At 44.6% G+C, this 24,723-nt stretch overlaps 2 protein-coding genes and 1 pseudogene across 5 annotated transcripts in view; 1 reads left to right on the forward strand and 2 right to left on the reverse strand.

Annotated features, from left to right (window-relative positions):
- LOC309345878 (interferon-inducible GTPase 5 pseudogene) overlaps window positions 1-20,439 on the reverse strand; it is a 45,163-nt pseudogene extending 24,724 nt beyond the window's left edge. Inside the window, exons 1-3 of the transcript XR_014161711.1 lie at window positions 20,417-20,439; window positions 14,961-16,186; window positions 14,785-14,920 (exon numbers count right to left, since the gene is read on the reverse strand). The product of XR_014161711.1 is annotated as an interferon-inducible GTPase 5 pseudogene (transcript). The remainder of the gene's footprint in view (window positions 1-14,784; window positions 14,921-14,960; window positions 16,187-20,416) is intronic.
- LOC309345814 (interferon-inducible GTPase 5-like) overlaps window positions 1-24,723 on the reverse strand; it is a 157,805-nt gene that overhangs the window by 72,784 nt on the left and 60,298 nt on the right. Inside the window, exon 1 of one of the 2 annotated variants that reach the window (XM_081869216.1) lies at window positions 5-36. The exons of the other annotated variant lie outside the window; for it this stretch is intronic. Coding sequence (XP_081725342.1) covers window positions 5-21 — 17 coding nt within the window. The 5' untranslated portion in view covers window positions 22-36. Of the gene's footprint in view, window positions 1-4; window positions 37-24,723 lie in introns of those variants that run through there. 2 annotated transcript variants of the gene reach the window in all.
- The window catches only part of LOC309345624 (uncharacterized protein), a 146,773-nt gene that overhangs the window by 34,342 nt on the left and 87,708 nt on the right, over window positions 1-24,723 (forward strand). The window contains exon 1 of one of the 2 annotated variants that reach the window (XM_081868830.1): window positions 22,804-23,213. The exons of the other annotated variant lie outside the window; for it this stretch is intronic. The gene's annotated coding sequence lies outside the window, so the exon portion shown is untranslated. Of the gene's footprint in view, window positions 1-22,803; window positions 23,214-24,723 lie in introns of those variants that run through there. 2 annotated transcript variants of the gene reach the window in all.

Genomic DNA, 24,723 nt, shown 5'->3' on the forward strand with positions numbered 1-24,723 from the left:
TCACCTGTGGAAGCATCCCATGGAAGTAATCCTTTACTGTTGTTGCCTCTGGGCCAGTCTCAGCAGCACCTGAGTTGTCGGCACTTCTTACTACAGCTGTGTGGAATATTTGCAAAGAATCATAGACATTTCTTAGATTTTTTAATAAAAAATCCAGTTAATCAGGTCCATTCATTTCAGCTGGTGTGCTCTGAGCATGAGTATATTGGATAAAATCCTTAGGCTGGGGTGTAAATGGCAGGCTATGGGAGCAGAGCAGCGCTATGAGGAGAATTCGGCTGATCAGGGCATGTGGCGTCCCTGGTTCCACAACCAGACCATCATCTGCAGTACATCAGATGCGCACTGGGCACAGACATATTAATATAAGAATGCAATGACAACAAGGTTCTGCCTCATATCTGAAGTGTGTCAAGTTCTTTCTTCCAACCCGCTCTATGCATAGACCTCTCCTGTTATTTGCATTAAAAAGATGGGGGGGGGGAGTGAAAGGATTTCATTAGCATGTGCAGAGGTACTTTGTTCTGCTTAGGGGGCCCTTTCAGCACTAACTTGTCTACTTAGGGCCTCCTGCACATCATTGATCACGTCACCCATTTGCACTGCAGAAAATTCTGAGAATGGAAAAGCATCATAAGGGATGTTATATTGGTTCACATGCTCAGACCTGTCAGGTTTCACTGCCAAGGTCCATAAATTCACAGATAGCCTGTGCCTTGTTGTAGCTGTGCGCTGAAGATCAGCAGTGATGACAGTGTATCACCGGTTTTGATCTTGGAATGACATACAGTGGTACCTCAGGTTACATACGCTTCAGGTTACAGACTCCGCTAACCCAGAAATAGTGCTTCAGGTTAAGAACTTTGCTTCAGGATGAGAACAGAAATAGCGCGGCAGCAGCGGGAGGCCCCATTAGCTTAATTGGTGCTTCAGGTTAAGAACAGCTTCAGGTTAAGAACGGACCTCTGGAACGAATTAAGTACTTAACCTGAGGTACCACTGTACATACTTCTGAAGGGAGACCCCGAACAGAGACTGAAAACCCCTATGCAGTTTAAAATCACCAAGGTACTGGATATGTAGAAAAATACAGGTATTCTGGGAGAGTATCCATGCAGAACTGCAAAAAATGCTAAAGATCTCTTTCAATAAAAAACCAGAGGCCTACCTCCTGGGAAAAATAGATTTGGATATTCCACAAAAGAGGAAGGCTATCTTTTTATACGTGACAAAAACAAACAAACAAAACCCTACTGATAACACCCCACACTTAATGTATCGTGCAGTTAGGTCCTCAGAATGTCTTTAATTCTAAAAAGGATGTTATGCTCTTTTTTTCCTTTGCCGTATTTCATTTATTTATTCATTATATTTATATAGTTTTCAGGACAAGATAAGGTTGCTGATAATGGGTTGTCTTCAACTAACATCTATTCAGAGTAAACCTATTAAAATTAATGGACCTTAGACATATTTATTAATTTCAGTGAGTCTATGCTAAATAAAACTCTCACACAAACATGTTTTAAGGGTTATGTGTGAATGCATGGACATATAGATTTTTGAGAGATTGACAACAGGCAGAATTCTTCACTTTATTGAAATACTACCAACTGCTGCTCAAACAACCCACTGGTAGAGACAGGCCCTAAGTAAATTGATTTTCCCACATAAACCACGGATTGTAAAGATGTCCATAAAAGTGTGTGGAAAGCTATCGTTTAACTATTACAGTTTTCTTCTCTTTCTCAGATAAACTGAGCCACATAAAGAATGGCCAGGCTCCCAAGGAAATCCAAACAAGTAACCTGCCAGACAGGAAATAAACAAGGACAAGAGAAAAACAACATTTAAATTTCTGTGATGCAGATAGGATGTATCTGAGAGGTGGTCTTAGGTCACACCCCTTCTGTGATGTATGCATAATGTTTCTGGGGGTGGTCTTGATCTAGAGGATGGAAATTTCAAAAGTCTTTATAAGCCCTAGCACAGCATTTTTGTGGGTCCACCGCCTTTCCTGCGAGTGAGGGGAGCACCCTGTTGCAACAGATCAATAAAGATCAAGCTTACTAGCTGCTTTGCTTCTCAATATTCTCTGGTTGGCCTCTGTTATTCTCTCCTACCAATAGGGAACCTATGTAAGGACTCCATATGGGCTCTTGGATACCCCATAAGGGAAAAGGGCATATTTTTATTTACAACAATTTCCAGAACTTTGACCTTCTTGGTCGCCCTCCTCTGAGAATGGAAAAGCATCATAAGGCATGTTATATTGGTTCACATGCTCAGACCTGTCAGATTTCATTGTCAAGGTCCATGAACTGGCAATGTCCATGAACTCACAGATAGGCGGTGCCTTGCTGTATCTGTGTTCTGAAGATCAGCATTCATGACAGTGTATCACCGGTTTTGATCTTGAAATGACATACATACTTCAGATGGGAGACCCCAAACAGAGACTGAAAACCCCCATGCAGTTTAAAATCACCAAGGTACTTTGAGCTTATCTCGGACAAAAGCCTAATAAGCTGGTACAGGCACATATTTCTTTCTAAATGCTCTGCTGCTGATTATTTGCAACTTTTTATCCTGCATAACCTTGAAAGGGGAAAGTAGCTTTGGGTTTTTATTATATTGTAGCAGAAATGACATGCTGTTTACAAGTTTTCCTCTCCCGCTCCCCTGCCCAGCACATAGTTCTGCTTTCTGAGAAAACAAAAGCTAAATGGAGTCGCTATAGGTCCTCCTTCTTGTAAATCATTTCTTGGACTGTGCTGGGTCATGACAGAGAGCAAAAGCTAGCAGTGTGAGGCTCACACTTCATCAAAACTCAGGAGGAATATGATGATATGATACAAAGACTTTAAACAAATTACATAATTTATAAACAAAATAAAAAAATTCCTTCCAGTAGCACCTTAAAGACCAACTGAGTTAGTTCTAGGTATGAGCTTTCGTGTGCATGCACACTTCTTCAGATACACTGAAACAGAAGTCACCGGACCTTTCTATATAGTGAGAAGGTGGGGAGGGGTATTACTCAGAAGGGTGGTGGGAATGGGTGATTGGCAGATAGCTGCGATGAGCCTGTTGACGACTCTTAACGACTGCAATAGGTCTAACAGGAAAAAGCAAGGGGTGAGAAGGTGAAAAATGGCTTTGTCATGTATAATGAGATAAGAATCCAATGTCTTTGTTCAAACCAGGTCTCTCCATAGTTTTAAGTTTGGTGATAAGTTGCAATTCAGCAGCTTCTCTTTCCAGTCTATTTCTGAAATTCCTTTGTAATAGAACAGCTACTTTGAGATCTTGTATAGAATGTCCTGGGAGATTGAAGTGTTCTCCTACTGGTTTTTCTGTCTTGTGGTTCCTGATGTCGGATTTATGTCCGTTTATTCTTTGGCGTAAGGTCTGGCCTGTTTGTCCAATATAGAGAGCTGAAGGACACTGTTGGCATTTTATGGCATACACAATGTTAGACGATGAGCAATTAAATAGTCCCGAGATGGTATGTGTGATGTTGTTGGGGCCAGTAATGGTGTTGTCCGGGTGTATGTGGCAGCAAAGTTGGCATCTGGGTTTATTGCAGGCTCTGGTGCCAGTGTCCGTGTTAGGTCTGGTTGTAGTATTATTGTGGGTTAGGAGTTGTTTAAGACTGGGTGGCTGTCTGTAGGCAATGAAAGGTCTTCCTCCCAGAGCTTGAGAAAGAGAACTGTCATTGTCCAGGAGAGGTTGTAGATCTCTGATGATGCGTTGTACTGTTTTAACTTGGGAGCTGTATGTGATGACTAGAGGTGTTCTGTTATTTTCTTTTTTGGGTCTGTCTTGCAGCAAGTTCTCTCTGGGTATCAGTCTGGCTCTGTTGATCTGTTGTCTAACTTCATCTGCTGGGTATTTTAGTTCTAAAAAGGTTTGCTGTAGATCTCTTAGGTGAGAGTCTCTGTCTGTAGAATTGGAGCAGATGCGGCTGTAACGTAGTGCCTGGCTATATACAATGGACTGTTTGGTATGTTTGGGATGGTAGCTAGAGGCATGTAGATATGTTTGTCGGTCAGTTGGTTTACGGTATAAGGTGGTGTCTATGCGCCCATCCTGTATTTTTATAGTAGTGTCCAAAAAATGTATTTCTTGCATAGATTGATTCATTGTTAGGTTGATGGTGGGGTGAAAATCATTGAATTTCTGGTGGAAGGTGTCCAGGGTCTGTTGACCATGTGTCCAGATGATAAAAATATCATCAATGTATCGCAGGTACAAGAGAGGTTTGAGTGGGTAGGAGTTTAGGAAACGTTGTTCTAAATCCGCCATGAAGATGTTGGCATACTGTGGGGCCATGCGGGTGCCCATTGCTGTGCCGCTGATCTGAAGGAACAGGTCATCACCGAATTTGAAGTTGTTGTGGGTAAGGACAAATTGGCAGAGTTTGGTAGCAAAGTCCGCTGTGGTTTTATCTGAAATGGTATTCCTTATAGCTTGTAAACCATCGTTGTGTGGGATGTTGGTATACAGAGATTCCACATCCATAGTAGCTAGTATAGTATTGTTGGGAAGATTATTTAAAGATTGTATTTTCCTCAGAAAATCTGTGGTGTCACGTACATAGCTGGGAGCACTGATGGCATATGGTTTCAGAACAGAGTCCATATAACCGGAGACACCCACTGTAATAGTGCCAATACCTGAAATGATGGGGCGTCCTGGATTTCCTGGTTTGTGTATTTTAGGTAGAAGATAGAAAGTTCCTGGTCGAGGTTCTGTTGGTGTGTTTGTGAGGATCTGTTCTTGGATGTGTGGGGGTAGCTCCTTAACAATCTTGTTCAGTTCTTTTTTGTATTCTTGTGTGGGGTCTGAGTCCAATTTTATGTAAAAGGCGGTATTGGAAAGTTGTCTGTGAGCCTCCTGAATGTAGTCAGTTTTGTTCATGATGACGACCGCTCCACCTTTGTCCGCTTCTTTAATTATAATGTCTGGGTTGTTTCTGAGATTATCTATGGCTCTCCTTTCGGCATGGTTTAGATTTTGTTGTAAGCGATGGTGTTTTCTGGTCACATCTGTTTGGATTCTGTGGCGGAAGCAGTCAATGTACAAGTCCAGTGTGGTATTGCGTCCATCAGGAGGGGTCCATGTGGAGTCCCTTTTTGTGTAACACTTTTTCGGTGGTAGTTGGTGGTCAGTGTTCTGTTGGGAGGGTGGTTGTTGTTCTGCAGTGGGTTGTGAAGTTGTTGCTTGTTCTGCTTTGTCTTGTTGTTGTGTGTGTTGAAAATACTCCTTCAGGCGTAAACGGCGGAAAAATGCTTCCAAGTCCCCACAGAACTGAATCATGTCTGGGGATTTGGCAGGGCAGAATGACAGTCCACGTGAAATATCTTGTCAATCTCTCACAGCAAGCACTCAGCCCAGCTGAGGAATCAGTCCTTTCACGTGGACTGTCATTCTGCCCTGCCAAATCCCCAGACATGATTCAGTTCTGTGGGGACTTGGAAGCATTTTTCCGCCGTTTACGCCTGAAGGAGTATTTTCAACACACACAACAACAAGACAAAGCAGAACAAGCAACAACTTCACAACCCACTGCAGAACAACAACCACCCTCCCAACAGAACACTGACCACCAACTACCACCGAAAAAGTGTTACACAAAAAGGGACTCCACATGGACCCCTCCTGATGGACGCAATACCACACTGGACTTGTACATTGACTGCTTCCGCCACAGAATCCAAACAGATGTGACCAGAAAACACCATCGCTTACAACAAAATCTAAACCATGCCGAAAGGAGAGCCATAGATAATCTCAGAAACAACCCAGACATTATAATTAAAGAAGCGGACAAAGGTGGAGCGGTCGTCATCATGAACAAAACTGACTACATTCAGGAGGCTCACAGACAACTTTCCAATACCGCCTTTTACATAAAATTGGACTCAGACCCCACACAAGAATACAAAAAAGAACTGAACAAGATTGTTAAGGAGCTACCCCCACACATCCAAGAACAGATCCTCACAAACACACCAACAGAACCTCGACCAGGAACTTTCTATCTTCTACCTAAAATACACAAACCAGGAAATCCAGGACGCCCCATCATTTCAGGTATTGGCACTATTACAGTGGGTGTCTCCGGTTATATGGACTCTGTTCTGAAACCATATGCCATCAGTGCTCCCAGCTATGTACGTGACACCACAGATTTTCTGAGGAAAATACAATCTTTAAATAATCTTCCCAACAATACTATACTAGCTACTATGGATGTGGAATCTCTGTATACCAACATCCCACACAACGATGGTTTACAAGCTATAAGGAATACCATTTCAGATAAAACCACAGCGGACTTTGCTACCAAACTCTGCCAATTTGTCCTTACCCACAACAACTTCAAATTCGGTGATGACCTGTTCCTTCAGATCAGCGGCACAGCAATGGGCACCCGCATGGCCCCACAGTATGCCAACATCTTCATGGCGGATTTAGAACAACGTTTCCTAAACTCCTACCCACTCAAACCTCTCTTGTACCTGCGATACATTGATGATATTTTTATCATCTGGACACATGGTCAACAGACCCTGGACACCTTCCACCAGAAATTCAATGATTTTCACCCCACCATCAACCTAACAATGAATCAATCTATGCAAGAAATACATTTTTTGGACACTACTATAAAAATACAGGATGGGCGCATAGACACCACCTTATACCGTAAACCAACTGACCGACAAACATATCTACATGCCTCTAGCTACCATCCCAAACATACCAAACAGTCCATTGTATATAGCCAGGCACTACGTTACAGCCGCATCTGCTCCAATTCTACAGACAGAGACTCTCACCTAAGAGATCTACAGCAAACCTTTTTAGAACTAAAATACCCAGCAGATGAAGTTAGACAACAGATCAACAGAGCCAGACTGATACCCAGAGAGAACTTGCTGCAAGACAGACCCAAAAAAGAAAATAACAGAACACCTCTAGTCATCACATACAGCTCCCAAGTTAAAACAGTACAACGCATCATCAGAGATCTACAACCTCTCCTGGACAATGACAGTTCTCTTTCTCAAGCTCTGGGAGGAAGACCTTTCATTGCCTACAGACAGCCACCCAGTCTTAAACAACTCCTAACCCACAATAATACTACAACCAGACCTAACACGGACACTGGCACCAGAGCCTGCAATAAACCCAGATGCCAACTTTGCTGCCACATACACCCGGACAACACCATTACTGGCCCCAACAACATCACACATACCATCTCGGGACTATTTAATTGCTCATCGTCTAACATTGTGTATGCCATAAAATGCCAACAGTGTCCTTCAGCTCTCTATATTGGACAAACAGGCCAGACCTTACGCCAAAGAATAAACGGACATAAATCCGACATCAGGAACCACAAGACAGAAAAACCAGTAGGAGAACACTTCAATCTCCCAGGACATTCTATACAAGATCTCAAAGTAGCTGTTCTATTACAAAGGAATTTCAGAAATAGACTGGAAAGAGAAGCTGCTGAATTGCAACTTATCACCAAACTTAAAACTATGGAGAGACCTGGTTTGAACAAAGACATTGGATTCTTATCTCATTATACATGACAAAGCCATTTTTCACCTTCTCACCCCTTGCTTTTTCCTGTTAGACCTATTGCAGTCGTTAAGAGTCGTCAACAGGCTCATCGCAGCTATCTGCCAATCACCCATTCCCACCACCCTTCTGAGTAATACCCCTCCCCACCTTCTCACTATATAGAAAGGTCCGGTGACTTCTGTTTCAGTGTATCTGAAGAAGTGTGCATGCACACGAAAGCTCATACCTAGAACTAACTCAGTTGGTCTTTAAGGTGCTACTGGAAGGAATTTTTTTATTTTGTTTTGACCATGGCAGACCAACACGGCTACCTATCTGTAACTGGAACAATTTATAAATAAAAGCACCACTGACTCAACAGATTTCTTTCATCGCTTCCATTCCTGTTCATCTAGAATTGACCTCTTCTGCATTCATCTTCCACACCCATTTAAATTATATTACAGTGGTACCTCGGGTTAAGAACTTAATGTGTTCTGGAGGTCTGTTCTTAACCTGAAACTGTTCTTAACCTGAAGCACCACTTCAGCTAATGGGGCTTCCTGCTGCCACTGCACCACCGCTGCACAATTTCTGTTCTCATCCTGAAGCAAAGTTCTTAATCCAAGGTAATATTTCTGGGTTAGCGGAGTCTGTAACATGAAGCGTCTGTAACCTGAAGCGTATGTCACCCGAGGTACCACTGTATTAATACTAGTACTCCAGAGGGAGTCCATTCCACTGTCAAAGAGCTCTCGCTCTCAGAAAGTTCTTCCTCGTGTTTAGTCAGAATCTCTTTCCTTGTAGCTTGAAGCTGTTTGTCCAGGTCTGACCATCTGTTTGTCCAGGTCTGACCATCTGAAGCAGGACAAAGCAAGCTTGCACCACACTCCATATGGCAACCCTTGAGATATCTGAAGATGGCTATCATATCTCAGAGCCCAAAAGTCCCATGGTGATTGGTGATTTCTGCCACTGGGAGTTTTATTAGCGCAAACAGTTTCTGAACTCTTATCGCAAAACACTGTGTACACACTGTGTACAATACACTCAGATTAAAGTTGCCACTACCGGCACTGTGGGCTGGATAGGAAAAGGCGGATTCTGCCACTGGGAGTTTTATTAGCGCAAACAGTTTCTGAACTCTTATCGCAATACACTGTGTCTAAAAGTTCAGATTAAAATTACCACTACTGGCACTGTGGGCTGGATAGGAAAAGATCCTGCTGCAGCCGCTTCTCAGCTGGCTTTGCAGATCCAGCTGCTTCCTGCCTGCCCGGTCTGCAGGGGGTGGGGAAGAGCTCCAGCTCCCCAGGCTGCAGGAAGCTGGAGGACAAGCTGGGGGAAGGGAAGGCGAGCCTCTCTGCGTATGGCTGTAGAAACCCTGGAGTGCAGCAGCGCCATGATCCCTTGCATCATCTCCTTCTCAGGTTGAGGATGGCGGATGAGACAAAGGCTTTGCTGTCCATCTAGGAACACTCTGTGGGGATTTGGTGTCCTGCCTGCCTGCCCGGTCTGCAAAGCCAGCTTCTTGCTCTAACGTCGCTCTGCACCCTGCAGAATGTTAGAACTTTTCTGGAAAAGAAACTATTTCCTCTAAGACGCCCTAAACCCCCACAGCTTTAAAGCCCTTCCACTTTATGCAGCCTATCAATGTAACAATGCAAAAGTCGACAAGGAAGCCATCAAGGAATAATATTTCTATGCTGCCTTTCAGCTCTAAAAGGAGCCCCACCTAATTAATTCTGACTGTTTCTTTCTTTGCTCACTTTCCCATATTTCAACCATTCCTGCTATGTATTCAGGAGGGAACGGTTGCTTGAAAGGACAACAATCAAATATACAGTGAGTGGAACCTTGGTTCTTGAACTTAATCCATTCCGGGTGTTTGTTCGGCTCCCGAAACCATTCAAAAACCAAGGCGTTGCATCCGATTGGCTGCAGGAGCCTCCTACACTCAAGCAGAAGCCATGTCGGACGTTCAACTTCTGAAAAACGTTCGTAAGCTGGAACACTTACTTCCGGGTTTGCAGAGTTCAGGAGCTGATTTGTTCAACAATTAAGCTGTTCGGGAACCAAGGCACCCCTGTATATCAGAGTTTCTCTCTCCAGGAGAAACCCTCACCAGGACAGGAAGTCCAATTTATGCAGTTTGAAAGCTTCTCATCAAAGCATTGCAGCCATTTCAGGGGGTTTAGGCAGGAAAACTGAGAGGCAGATGAAGCTGTACAGGAATTTCAACAGCATTTGTTAAAGATGTTTACTTAAGACATTGTAATAACTATAATGCTGCCTGCACCCCAATTTCTGTTTGGTAAGAGATTCCTGGGGTTCCAGTGCTTACCCAGAATATGGTTTCCTTGGAATGTCAATGGAGTTAAACATTAATGTGAGTAGTTTGAACTGGGCAACTGATGCAGCTGTTTTAAAAGAGGAGTTAGATGCAGAAGGCATTAACTGCTGCAATATTTCTGTTCTTGTTTAGGTGTGATAAATCTCAGAGAAGAGCAGCCATGGCTTGTAAGAGCAGCAAACAAGACACATTAGCTCAAATGAATCAGCCATCTGGCAACGTACCCTTGATATCGCCATCGTAGGGGACTCAGGTGTCGGCAAATCATCCCTGGTCAATGCCCTGCGAAATATGGCAGACGATGAGGGTGGTGCAGCTGCGGTCGATGTGATGAAAGGTACTAGGGAACCAACGGGGTACTTGTACCCCCAATATCCAGATGTAACCCTTTGGGATCTACCAGCTGAAGCCAAACTTTATTCAATTACATATCTTCAACTCAATATGAAAGCAAACATGTTTAATGTTTCTTTTTTCTGTGCTATTGTGGCTGTACCCTTATAGAAGGATGCAGAGACCATACCTGCCCTCACCTTCCTCTGAATAGCAGTATTGTGGGGAGAAGGATTATCATCCGAATCATGGGATGGGGAGGGAAAGTTTCAAACTCTCCTTGGCCTGCAAATCCCTTCTGGGCTGTTGAGCTGACTGGGGAAGCGCTGAGAGTGCAGAAAAGGAGGCTGGACAGCAGAAGTTAACAGAAATTGAGAAATCGTAGAATTTGATCATGCAATTCCCCCCTGAACAAAGCAAAACTGTCACACTGCTAACTCTCCTCTCCCCCTTTTAATTCAAAAATGCTTTCCTGACACTAATGCAGCAGCCCCTCTATTCTCCCTTGGTTTGAGGGTCATCTCTCAAAGGGAGACATTCTGGGTTAGGTGGCCGGGGAGAGTCGCCTGCATCACAGGGGCTAGAAATTGTTTTAAAACATAGTTAAAAGTTTGAGATTAATAAAGTTAAGGACTTGCAACCACTTTGAACTTTTTGTTATGGCATTCCTTAAAACATGAGTCTCGCTTCTTCGTTCAGTCTGAGGATAGTAGAGCCTACAGACAATTTAGGCTATGAGGGATTTTGTGAACTTGGGTTTTGCATGTGTGGTTTTGCTTTTTTTGTTAAAACACACTGAAACATAATGGTCACGGCCCACTGCAGCAGCTCAGGAAGATGCATGGCTGGTAGTTGACACTTTATTGGCAAGAGAAACACTGACAGCAGCTCCCACAGGGCGACTTCTTCTGCACGGAAGCCGCTGCTGCTCATTCCTCTTCAAGCCCCTCCTGGTACTGAAGGAAGGTGAGGACAGGTGACCTCACCTAGGCCCGAAGTCACCCCCCACCAAAGCAGGCTCAAAGCTTCTCAGAGCTTTTCAAAATCATTTTTCTCAGCAGCTAAAAGGCATTAGCTAAGCATCAGAAACTTTCCGCTTGCTGTAACTAAAAAGATTGCAACAAAGGTAGGGAACACAGTCCATTGTTTCTCAGGCCTTTCTGATGCCTTCTGGCCTTGCTAAAGAACCACATTGCAACTTACTTTCTGTCCGGGAACCATGCCAGAACAAGAGATTGAAACATATCTGAACACTCTGAAACCCCTTTCCTGGGAAGAGTCCAATAGTCCCAAGACAGCTTTCTGTTCATGCTCAGAGGACTCCTGAGGGAGGAGAAAGGAGGAGGGAACTGGAAAGGGGTATATATGCTTGTGCACATGACTGTGAATTTTGTGCATGCTTTTTGTGACTTATCACACTTGCTCCTTCTACCAGTTCATGGATGGTAGAAATAAAAGCCTTTTCTCCGAAACTATTCCTTGAGTGTCTGTTGACTCCCACTTCCCTTTCCCAGGTGCAATATTTTTCCCACCCGAGGGCAAAGCCTCATAAGGCCACAGTACTAGGACATGGCGGAGCAGGGGAAGGTGAGGAGTCAACTGGCCCATCCCTTGGCTGAACAGTTTCTTCTTCCTCCACCTCATCCTGCCCTAACTCTTCTTCTTCCTCCTCCTCCTTCTGGTCTGGCTCCCAGCCCCATAAATCAGTGGCTCCCTTTCCTGGGTCAGCTTCCTGGCCCCCTGTCTCTGCCACATTCACAGTCCCCAACATCTATTATCTGAGGCAGGGTCAACCCAAGACGTTTTGTTGCTGGAGGTGAAGGACAAGATGGCCGCTGCCCCTCCCTCCATTCCATGGGCAGAAACCAACTGGATCAGCCACTGAATGACTTCAGAACACTGGCAATGGAGCCCTGTCCTCTCCTCACGTGAGGGAAATGGCCTTAGGGGACTTAGGCAGGCTGTTTCCAAAGGGGTAGCCATGTCGGTTTGTTAAAGCAAAAACAGCAAAGGCAGACCCTCCAAGTAACCGTATTTTCCAGGGACGTCCCTGATTTAGAGAAGCCGCCCTGGTTTCTGATTTGATCCCGGAATGTTCCGCTTTTCCTTAGGATGTCCCTATTTTCATTGGAGAAATGTTGGAGGGTATGGAGTTATCTGACCCCTGAGCCATCTGAAGGGAATCCTGTAGAGCAGGGGTGGCTAACTCACAAGACACTGTGATCTACTAACAGAGTTAAAAACTGGCATTTATCTACCCCCTTTTTTTGGGGGGGGGTTCAGGTTAAAGATGCTGAGCTTCTGTTAGGAAGAAGGAAGGCCAATTTTTGGGGGGTTGAGGTCAAAGTTGTTGAGCTTATTTGAGGGGAGCTAGTGATCTACTAGTGATCTACCACAGACGTCCAGTGATCTACCAGTAGATCAGGATCTACATGTTGGACGTGCCTGCTGTGTAATGTTTTATTATGTTTTTATATTTGTTGGTAGCTGCCCAGAGTGGCTTGGGCAACCCAGTAAAATGTGTGGGGCTAAAAATAGTAAAATTATCATTATGGAATAGGACGTGCCTGTTTCCACCAGAGAAATGATGGAGGACATGCATAGGGTCTCATGGCATCTTAAAAGACGAGACTGGCTAGCAGGGATCCTCAAGAGGAACAGTTAGGGATAGCCGCCACCACTGAGCTTCCCCCAATACACACACTCTCAACATCTGCTACCTGAGGCAGCTGCTTCATGCTGGCTAATAGTAGAGCTGGCTCTGTTGGGCTAGACCAAGAAAATGGCAACACCCGGTGACAGAACATGGAACAAGCCTTCCTGAAGATAAAATAGAGGTTGGGTGGCTTTGTGGAGCCCCCTGCTCAAGCAGCCAGTCCTTCAAATTTCCTCATGCTGGGGGTAGCGCTAACATTGATCTATGGGCCTGATCTATCCAGACCAAAATGAATTTGTGTGAAGGCCAGGGCTGAAGAGTTAGGGAGTGAATGCCACATGAAATGCCATTCCCTCACTCAAACAGGCTGCATCATTTTGACCCCCCACAATGAAACAAATGGTTGAAACTCCCCACTGTCAACCACAAATAGAGTGGTAAATTGTGGGTGGGGTGGTTTAGTTCTGTCCTAACCCGACGGTATAGTAGTATTTCACCTCAGCCTTCCCAAAGCAAGTAATGCTTCAGAGGTTTTGGACTACAACTCCCATCAGCTCTAGCCAGCATGGCCAATGAAGTCCAAAACATCTGGAAGGCATCAGTTTGAGGAAGGCTGTAGGGAACTTCCAGATGTCCTTTTTATTGAGCATTCATATCTGAGCTCATATCGGGGTGATTATACGTGATCCCACTTTCTATACCCTTTGCATCTGCAAATGTTTTGGGATGGTCATTCTGCTTCATTTGCAATAGGCACAGACTCCATAGTTTCCTGCTAAAGCCCTGCAACTTTTTCATAGCACAAATGTTGATGGGTGTGTGTGTGTGTTGCCCACTTTTGTCACACTACAGAGCAAGAGTGACCTTCCAGATGGGAATAATAACCGAGTGACATTCGGGAAGTGTTGCAGAACTATTAATAGAGTGGAATGGTATCTGAATGGCCCACTATAAACTGCCCACTCACTGGCCTGTGAGCTCTCCAGTTGGAGAACAGCCTTTACCAAAGGTGCCATGGGCTTTGAAGACATTCGAATTCAGGACGCAAGGGAGAAACGTGCTAAGAGGAAAGCACACTTGGCAAATCCACACTGTGATTAACTCCCGCCCGGAAACCAATGTCCCCACTGTGGAAGGATGTGTGGATCCAGAATTGGCCTCCACGGTCACTTACGGACTTAGTGTTAAAACCATGTTTATGGAAGACAACCTTACTCAGCCCAGAGTGATTGCCAAAGAAGGAGGGGGGGTCTAGATAATTCACAACATTTCTCATTTATGAGACTTTCATGGAAAACTGAAAGCTGATTAATAAGGGTGGCCAGGAGATTAATTTAACCAATTACTTTATTTCATGAAAACTTATACAGCACTTGATTCTAATAAAACCTCAAAGCGGTTTGCAAAGAGAAAAAACAATAAGACCAAGAAACAATTACAGTCATGCTTTAAGATATGCAAGAGTTAAAATACTAAAACAGACTAAAATTACTGAAATAGATGTTGCATGGGACTTGTGATACAGAGCTAACTCTTGTTCCTAAAGAAAAAAAGCAAATGCAGCAGAGAGAGAGAGAGAGAGAGAGAGAAGGAGAGAAAGTGAATGCTGCAGCCTGCATAAATTCTAACTTGAGACCATCCTTGCAAGCAGGTTCACAGAGGTCACTAGTTTTTTCTAGTCTGACATCATATACAGAGCAATTCATTAGTGGACTGAAAGAAGTATGAATAGGAAAAAGTTCATTTGTCCCAAAGTCTCCTTTCAGTATTGGTCTTAATTCTTATACATTGGATAGAGATACTAATTTTAAAAAGTAACTGAAAGGGTATTATGGTGGCATTCAGATTATTTCACTTGGGTTTTTTTTTTTTTTAAAAAAATGAGAAGCCTAAGATTTATGGAATTTTTACAATAAAAAACCTGATCATCTGATTATTATTATTTTAATGTTTTTTGGTGGTGGTTGTTTTAAAAATGGAAACGTATAATTTACCAGATACTATAATTTACCAGATAAAATTTACCAGATACACCAGATACTATATATCAAGCACTTAGTCATCATGGCACATCTGCTTGCTGCTAAATGGACTTTTCCCCCTCTGCCTCAAGAGCTTTGGACAGAACCCTCTGGGTGTCATCAGCAGCACCCGATATGCATTTCTGCAGCATGACGTAGGTGCGAAGAAGCGAAATCCCTCCGGACAGAAGGCAGCCAAAGATGGGGAAATGCTCCCAGCGGTGATATTCATAAGCCATCACTGAGAGTCCCACCAAGTCTGGCAGCACCCATAAAATGGCAGAGAACATTCCCAGGGACTGCATTGCTGCTTTAAGGGCTGTGCTTGTCTTTCCAACACGCTGGGCCAGAGCTGCAAGGGATGGATTGTCTAGGCCAAAGTCTAGGAAGCACCAGGAGCGGAACTTACTAAACAGAAATATGGGAAGAAGGAAGGGAACTGGGCTTCCAAGAGCGACCAGCAAACAAAGACTTTTGGTCCAAATCTTCTCCTTCACAGTGGTTTTCTTTTTCTCTAAGATAGGCAGGCAGATGCTAGGGAAGCGGAGCAGAAAGGCTTGCCTCTTCAGCCGCAAGAGATCGTTCTTCAGCATTTCCTGCAGGAGGGGGAAGTCAAAGCGGTCGGCTTCCCAGTTGGAGACGATGAAGACTTGTGGGTCCCTCACTCCTTCTCTTACCAAGCACTCTTTGCAGTCCTCCTGGATGTGCAAGAGGACCTTCTCCTCATTGTAGTCAGATGGCCGTTGCCTCTTGGCGGCCGACAGGTCCAGGTCTGCTTTGGTGCGCACAAAGTAGAAGCTCTTGCCCATATCTTGGATCTCACGGACCAGGTCAGAATGGGTGGAGCGGAAGCGCTGGGAGCCGACAATGACGAAGAAATCAAAGTGATTCAAATCAACCTTCTTCTCAAATTTGTCCTCCCCAAAAGTTGGCGTTCCCCTTCCGGGGTGGTCCCAAAGGATCACTTGCGGAAGTGTCGGGTGTGGGTAATCCTTGACTTGCACAGTCGTCATCTGTATGCCAGTCGCAGCGGCACCTGGGTCATCGGCCTGAAGACCCAGCATGGCATTTATGAAGGAGGACTTCCCGGAGCCGGGCTCTCCTACTACGGCAATGTGGAGCGGAGTGCTCTTGAAAAAGGGCAGTGGTTTTGCCAGCACGTGTGACACAGCACCTGCTAATTGGCCCTGAGAAATGGCTACCTCGAAGTCTTCCACCATTGTGGATCTTGGTGTGCTGCAGAGAAAGGAAGCAGGAAAATGTTAAGCGACCGGCCTAATTAGAAGCATTCATTTAAGAGTGGCATGCCCTCTGTAAAATTTCCAGCGTCTGCAATATCATTATCATTTGCCAAGCAACAAAGCTTTACAGGTAGAAGGTATGAATCATAGAAGGGACATCAGGAGCTGGAGTTGGTGACAGTATCTTAAAAAGCAGAGACATCACCTTGCCAAAAAAGGTCCGTATAGTTAAAGCTATGGTTTTCCCAGTAGTAATGTATGGAAGTAAGAGCTGGACCATAAAGAAAGCTGATTGCCGAAGAATTGATGCTTTTGAATTATGGTGCTGGAGTATGAAAATGATATACCGGTGGTACATGACCCCAGTCAAGCTGGCTAAGATATATCACCTGTCTGATAATAAATGCTGGAAGTGTAAAGAGGCGGAAGGGACGTTCTTTCATCTCTGGTGGACATGTCCGAAAGTGAAGGCCTTTTGGGAAATGATCTATAATGAGTTAAAAAAGGTATTTAGATATACCTTGCCTAAGAAACCGGAGGCCTTCCTTCTGGGCATTGTAGACCAGAATGTGTTAAAGAAGGATAGAACTTTTTTTATGTATGCTACAACAGCAGCAAGAATTCTCATCGCAAAGTGTTGGAAGACACAAGATTTACCCACACTGGAGGAATGGCAGACGCAGTTGATGGACTATATGGAACTGGCGGAAATGACTGGCAGAATCCGAGACTTGGGAGAAGAAAAAATGGAAGAGGACTGGAAAAAATTTAAGGACTATTTACAAAAATATTATAAGCTGTATGAATGTTAAGAAAATGCACTTTTTAGGAAATATTAGCCCCAGCAATGGTAATTAGGTGAAATGAAAATTAAGGCACAAGAAAAGAGAGGTGAAATTAAGAAAAAAATTTATTGCATTATGTTTTAATCACAATATATAAGATCATGGTTACAATAACTTTGACTTTGGTAACATGAAATTGAAAGATACAATAAGTAATGAATTGAAAGATACAATAATGAACTGAAAGATACAATAAGTAATGAAATAAGATAATAAATAGCTGAAGACTTTGTATTATGAATATTGGGTTACAAATATATTGAAATGGGTAATATGACAAAATGAAAGATACAATAAGCGACGAAATAAGATAACAAAATGCTGAAGTTGGTATTATAAATAAGGCAGATTCGGGAAGATGTGGGGAAGTCCAAAAGATTCTGTAAAAGAAATATGATTTATGAAACTTTTGTATTTTATTCTTTGTTCTTTATTATTCTGTAAAACTAATAAAAATATTTAAAAAAAAAAATGAATTATGGTGCTGGAGGAAACTCTTCAGAGTCCCATGAACCGCAAGAAGATCAAACCTCTCCATTCTGAAGGAAATCAGCCCTGAGTGCTCACTGGAAGGACAGATTGTGAAGCTGAGGCTCCGATACTTTGGCCACCTCATGAGAAGAGAAGACTCCCTGGGAAAGACCCTGATGCTGGGAAAGATGGAGGGCACAAGGAGAAGGGGACGAGAGAGGATGAGATGGTTGGACAGTGTTCTTGAAGCTACAAACATGAGTCTGACCAAACTGCAGGAGGCAGTGGAAGACAGGAGTGCCTGGCATACTCTGGTCCATGGGGTCACGAAGAGTCGGAAAGGACCAAACGACTAAACAACAAAATACCCGTTGTCAATGACGTCCACTCTTTACTCAAAGAAAACCAAACAGCGCAGGCTGAGTGAACACAGCAACTCTTCCCAGTATCTCTTGCCCCAATGCAGCTGTTGCAAGGACTGTAGGTCCCCACATCCCCTGCTCTCTAAGGCTCCTTCTTCCCCAGCAACCTGAATTTCTTTTGTCTTGTCTCTCATTGCTCTGCCCTCTTCATTCCTCTTCATGTTCTGGGAGACCAGGGGGGAGGGAAACAAGGGGGAGATTCCCTGTCTCTACTCTGCCTCTTGACCCCCCTCCAGTTCTACCTCTGATTCTGGACCGCTCTCTGCCACAGACTCTTCCTGCTCACTAAACCCTGTTGCCTCTTCAGCTTCCGACATCTCCTCCTCCTCCCAGTTTGCTCTCTCTTCTCCCTCTGACCACTCATCTCCATCCCACCCCCAATCCCTAGGCTCTGAGACTTCTTCCCCTGGGGGCTCCCTTGGGGGTTCCTCAACTGCTGCCTCCCCCCACTCCTCAACATTTAGCCAGCCCAGCACACAGGAGCAGAGCCCAAGAGCCCTGAATTTAGAGAGGGACATGAGGAAGGGGACTCTCAGCATTTTAAGAAACTGCACTTCCTGATTTTTACATTTTTTTTAGGTTGGGGAGGGAGGCTGTGCCGATTACACTGATGATTACTTACTTACTTTACTTTATCAAACCTTTATTAGGCATTATGGAAATAAAACCTTAAAAGAGAAAATAACATATAAAAGCCTTAAAATATATATAAAAAGGCAGCAGTTTGCTAAATGCATATATATATATACATATAGAGTCAGTGGTTTTCCTTGTTAACCTGCTCCTTGGAGGACTGCTACCAAAAACTCGGCTACCCCCGCCGTTACCCTTTGGTCAACGTCGGATAGGTAGAATCCCACACATTCACCTTGCTGCGGTTCCAGACCACCCAAAAGAGGGGACAGCACGCGTTGACGGAGCGTACTGTACAATGGGCAATGAAGGAGAATATGCTCTACAGTGTCCGGGACATTCATAGAGCATCTGCAGAGTCTCTTGTTTCTAGGAATGTTTTGATATCTTCCCCTGACAAATGCTGAGGGGAAAACATTCAAACGGGCCAGCATAAAAGCCCTACGTTGGGCTGGGATTATTAGTTTAGTGACGTAATTGGCTCTGCTATCTAAGATATTTAATTCATAGAATATGGGGGAGCAAATTTTGTTTACAGCTGCCATAATATTTTGTCTCTCGACATCCTTTAGTCTAGTTAGGATATTATGGGAAATATATTGCTCATTAGAATTGTACAGGGGCTCCAGCTCGATGCCTAAAGATTCAATCTTTTTTTCGAGGTGCTGATACCATCTTGATTTATAGGAGTCTTTGAGCAAATCAGCGAGCAGACTTGATGGAGGGCAGCGAAAGTGGCAGCGTAACCAATACTTTATTGAGGTGGACCATGCCCAATATTCTATTGTGTGTATGCCTATTTCTGCACACATTGTTTCATATTTGATCGTAGCTGGGAGTCACTGATGATTAAACCTTACATGTTTTTAGAAAGATGCAACGAAGAGTTATCAGTCTGAAGGTGCAGAAGAGGGGGGTCTGGTCAAAAAGATGAAGGGGTTGGGGCAGTTTTATTTACGCATGTTTTAAGAGCGCATCCTACCTTTAGACACTGTATGTAAATTCTGCCCCTGCTTGTCATTTAAGTCAGAGGTTTTCAACCTTTTTGTGTTCACAGCTCCTTTGATCAAGTACCTTCTTTCTGTAGCATCCCTGTGGGGCTCAGGAGCCCAGTTATGTCACCCCTTGCCTGCAGAGCTGGCTGCTTCTCACCCTTTTTCAAACAACCCCCCTCCTTGTTAAGTCTTCCCTCAGCCTCCTCTCTCCTTTCCTCGGAAGTCCTCTGGGCAGCTGCTGATGCCAACCCTGGTCTCTGAGCTGCCACCCCCCTGCCCCCAAGAGAGGTGCCTCCTCACACTGCCCCACGGGGACCTGGGACTTGTCTGTCCATTCTCAGCAGCAAGGGCTGGTGGTCTTGCTGGCTGGGCTCCCTCACCCACTTGCTTGCTTACTCTGAGGCCCCTTTCAGCTCCTGGAAACCAGCACCCCCTGGCCAGCCCCAGAGGCATCATTCGCCTGGGGAGCTTGTAGCCTGGGCTGCTGCAACAAACAGCTGTGCAAACCTTTCAGAGGCAGAGACACCAGAGGGCATCAGAGGAGGGAGGGAATGAAAGAGGGATAGAGGCCAGTGTTGCCCATGGCACCCCTGACCACCATTCAAGGCACCCCAGGGTACCATGCCACACTGGTTGAAAACCACTGATGTAAGTAATTAATAACCAGATACACCTTATGTGTCTAAATTCTCCACCCACCCACCCCTCCCCCAAGCTGTACATTACAGTGGTACCTTGGTTTACAACCATAATCCGTTCCGGAGGTCCGGTTATAAACCAAAACAGATTGTAACCCAAGGCGCACTTTCGCCAATGCCCCCCCCCATTGTTTGTAATTTTTTTTAAAAGGGACACGCACTTCCAGGTTTGACGTGGATGTAATCCAAAACGGTGGCAAACCAAGTTACCACTGTATCAGCTTTCCAAGGAAATGGTTTCTCTCCTCAGATTTCCAAAAGAATGGTTTCTCTTCTCCCTGCTCCTTCTCCCCAACCTGTGGAAGGACCAGACACAAATTCCTTGCCTCTCGACCCCTCAGCAAACCTTTATTCCTCCCCTCTCTCTCTCCCCTCCGAAGAAGTCACCTGGAGGGCTGCTGAGATTTTGTGTTGGTGTTGCTGAGAGAGGAATGGGTTGGGGGGGCAAGGGAGGGGGGTTGTGACCTCTCTCTCTCTCTCTCTCTCTCTCTGTGTGTGTGTGTGTGTGTGTGAAGAGCTGAAGAGAGAGAGAGAGAGAGAGCTCTGAGACCAGAAAGTTATCATTGTGGAACAAATCAGTATGATATGGTTTGTATGTCTGTGTATTGTTTTACAACTGAATTACATTTAAAAAAACTGTCAAGTCAAATCAAAATGTCATTTTCTTTCCTGAAACATTTTATCAAGAAATAATAAATTTAATACTGGATTTTCTGTGAAATAATTCATTACAAGGGGAAGTGCGTGAGGAATTAAATAGGGGGGGGGGGTTGGAGGAGAGAGGGAAAGAAGAGCTACTTTTTCCGTGGCTAGGGGGCGCAATCTGGACGGTTCTGCCAGGGGCTCCAGATCACCCAGCTAAGGCTCTGCCTGGTTCCAAAGAGCTCCCCCCCCCGCCAAACCCCCCAAAGGGAAAGAAGCAGGAGGCGAGAGGAGCAGGAGGAGGGCAGCCTCGTAGCAGCTGCAGAGGGGGATGTCGAATGAACACGCGTCACCGCGGGAAAGGGAGACCCGCGTTGATTTCAGAGCAGTTACTTATAACTCTTAGAGTAGCACCAGTTCTGCTTGCTCCCTGGTGATGGCATGTTATTTATTCCCTTTCCAGCGGGGAAGAAGGGCAGCCTTCTCCGACATCATCATTCATATGAGTAAAAATAAACGATTCTGCCGCCCCTCGCCTAGCTATGAGCTCAGAGTCTCCTTTAACGCAGACACGCTCAGAAAAAAACAAAAAACACGGAAATCCTCAGAGTCCCAGGAGAAATGCTCACCTCCTTGCCTGCTGCCAGTCCGGGTTTTTTTTGCAGTAAAGCTCAATTCCCTCTTCGGAGACTTTGCTTGCTGGTCTCTTAGGCTTTTCTCCGTACAACTCTCTTTCTCTCTCTCGCTTTTATTCCCTCTCCCGCCCGATCGCCGCACTAAAAAAAGCAAAGAAGAAAGCGAAAGTAGGAGCGATGACGAGATTGCAACGCCTAGCCAGAGCCGCATTCTCCGCTAGAGGGAGCTCCAAGCAGCCTGATTGACAGCGGGGCTGCTGCCTTTAAAAGGGAAGGTCCCAAAGGCTCACTCGTGAAACTTGAAGCATCCGAGATGGTTAATGCTTTCCCTCTGCCGTAGTTGCCTCTGTGCCCGTCTCAGCAGCTCCCGCGTTTTCTGCATTTAAGCCCCACATGGCACTGATTTCAGGGGGTGGATCTGGATGACCCTTGGGATCCCTTCCAGATCTGCAATTCTATGATTCTGTGACTTCCCAGAGTCCAGCTCTTCTCCTACTGCAGTGTAGATTGGAGTCTTTGCAAAGGACGGTAGAAATTTCAGGAGCGGCGCGAAATGTTTTGGCACCAGCAAAGAAGCAGGACGGGTCCTATCGCTTGTTTCAGCTGCTTTGAGGTTTATTGCAATTAAGCAGGACATAAACGCTGCGAAATAAACAGTGTTGTTCCACAATGCTTCATTCATAGCGTGGATGCCTGCAGCTCATGATCTCGTTGATGTAACAGTGGCAACATTTGTACCATGATGTATTTATTGCTTTAAAAACCCATTACAGCCAAGGTGGTATCTAACATCGATGGTAACAAAGCTTTATGTACTCTCTGGCCCCTATTAACCAGTGCAAATGAGGACAATTATGCAGGCAGGATAAAATCTGCCACTCACTCCTGATATTTGGGTAGATCTTCTGTAATTCAGAGCAGGGCTTTGAGTGTGGCTTCCCCTGTTCTGTGGAATAGCATTCCTGCAGAGATACAACAGGAGCCCACTATCCGCAATTTCTGGAAACAACTGAAGATGTTTTCATTCTGACAATTTTTCCCAGGTGGATGAATAGGTTGCTGCCACGAGTGTCTATTTAGCATTGTTTGGAAACATATTTACTTTTTTCTGTATTGTTTTTAACTGCTTTTCAGCTGTGTTCATTGCATTTTGTACACTGCCTTTTGGGGAAGATAATAATAATAATAATAATAATAATAATAATAATAAATAGAAGTCCTGATGAATTTTCATGAGAACTTTTTTTAAAAAAGGAATTAGCCAGCTGATATGGAGATAGGAAGAGCTGAATTTAAATATTGGAAAAATGAGAAACTGAGAGAAACTGAAAATAATAAATTTGCCCACTTCCCGCAGATCTCTCCCTATGCTGAAGGAAATACTTGCTGCCATTCCCCCTTCTACACAAATGTTAATGGGGCAGGAGTCCCTGTCCTCTTTTTCATCTCATCTCCCCCACATCTCCTCTAAAATCTGCTCTGGAAAGTTGCTCCCAGCTGCAAAGGTGTTTAAGTCATTTGCTTGGGTGAGGAGAAACATGATGCAGACAGTGAGGTTGAAGCTGGAAGCTCCTCATATCCTTCAGAAGAAGGATATTGACAAGCTGGAACTTGTACAGAGGAGGGTGACCAATCAAAGCTCTGGAAACCAAGCCTCATGAGGAACAGTTGAAGGAGCTGGGTAGGTTTAGCCTGGAAAAGAGGAGATTGAGAGGAGATACGATGGCCATCTTTAAATATCTCACACAGAAGAGGGAATAAGCTTGTTTTCTTCTGCTCCGGAGGGTAGGGTTTCAATTGGCTTCAAATTACAAAATTGCACATGAGGAAGAAATTGTTTTTTGGAAAAGTTCTAAGATTCTGCTGGCTTTAGAGCTTGCATGACGAGTTGGCTTTGCAAACCAGGCAGGCAGGCAGGACACCAAACTCTCCTCAGAGTGTTCCTAGACTGACAGCAAAGCCTGTGTCTTATCTGACACCCTCAGCCTTAGGAGTCCCCGGCATTGTCCCTTCAAGGGTTTCTACAGCCTCACGCAGAGAGACTCCTCTTTCCTTCCCCCATCTTGGCAGCTGGAGCTCTTTGCCACCCCCAGCCTCCGACTCCCTCTTAGTGCAGACCAGGCAGGCAGGTAGAAGCTGCATCTGCAAAGCCAACTAAGAAGCCTCTACCTCAGGAATTTCTTGTCCCATGCTCTCAGTGCCAGCAGTGGCAATTTTAATCTGAAATCTTTTGACACACTGTACTGCGGACAGAGTTCAGAAATGGCTGGCGCTAATAAAGTTCCCTATGGCAGAATGCCCCTATCACTATGGGTCTTTCGGACTCTAAGATATGATCAGAAAATAATAAACCAGTGCAATCATGTACTGCTCAGCAACAGAGCATTTATAATAAATTATATTATCAGCTCTGTTGCTGATTATTTATTTATCCTGCTTAATCTTAGAAAAGGGAAGTGAGCTGCGGCTTTTTGTTATCATGGAGCAGAAATTACATCCTGTTTCCAAGTTTTCCTCTCCCCCACCCTCGACCAGCACACAGTTCTCCTCAAACAGGTGATTTCGGGGAAAACAAAACCTAAATGAGTTCACCCTAGTTCTTCCCCCTTGTAAATAATTTCTTGGACTGTGCTGGGTCATGACAAAGAGCAAAAGGAAGCAGAAATTTCTGCAGCCTGAAAGCAGAGGAGGAGAATGCAAACAAAGTTTTCCCCAACAGTCCAAAGAACGAATTTGTTTGGAGTCTTTGTATCATGTCATTCCATTTCTCCTGAGTTTTGATGCAGTGTGATCCCCACATGGCTGGCTCCAAAGGGCCAAAAAACTGAAGCATATGGGGTGGTGTGGGATAAAAACTGGAGCCCTATGCCTAGGATACCACAGTTATGGCTTTCCCCAAAGAATTCTAGGTAGTTGGTTAAAGGTGCTGAGACTTGTTAGGAGGCCCCTATTCCCTTCACAGAAGTATAATTCTCAAAAGTGATTTAGCAGCCTCTTTAATCAGAAGTGCCTGGGCACCATTTTTGCGTATACAGCTGGCCGCGTTGGGTGAAAGAGGGAGAGGAGCTGGGGAGCATGAGAGTGACTTGTGCACAGTTATAGGAGCCAGCTCCCAGAGGCCGAGATATTCAAATATTGGAGGGGGGCTGCTCCCCACAAGGTGATGGGCATTGCCATTCAAATAATAATAA

Source organism: Podarcis erhardii (genome assembly GCF_964252035.2).
Source record: "Podarcis erhardii genome assembly, chromosome: 7".
NCBI classification, from domain to species: domain Eukaryota; kingdom Metazoa; phylum Chordata; class Lepidosauria; order Squamata; family Lacertidae; genus Podarcis; species Podarcis erhardii.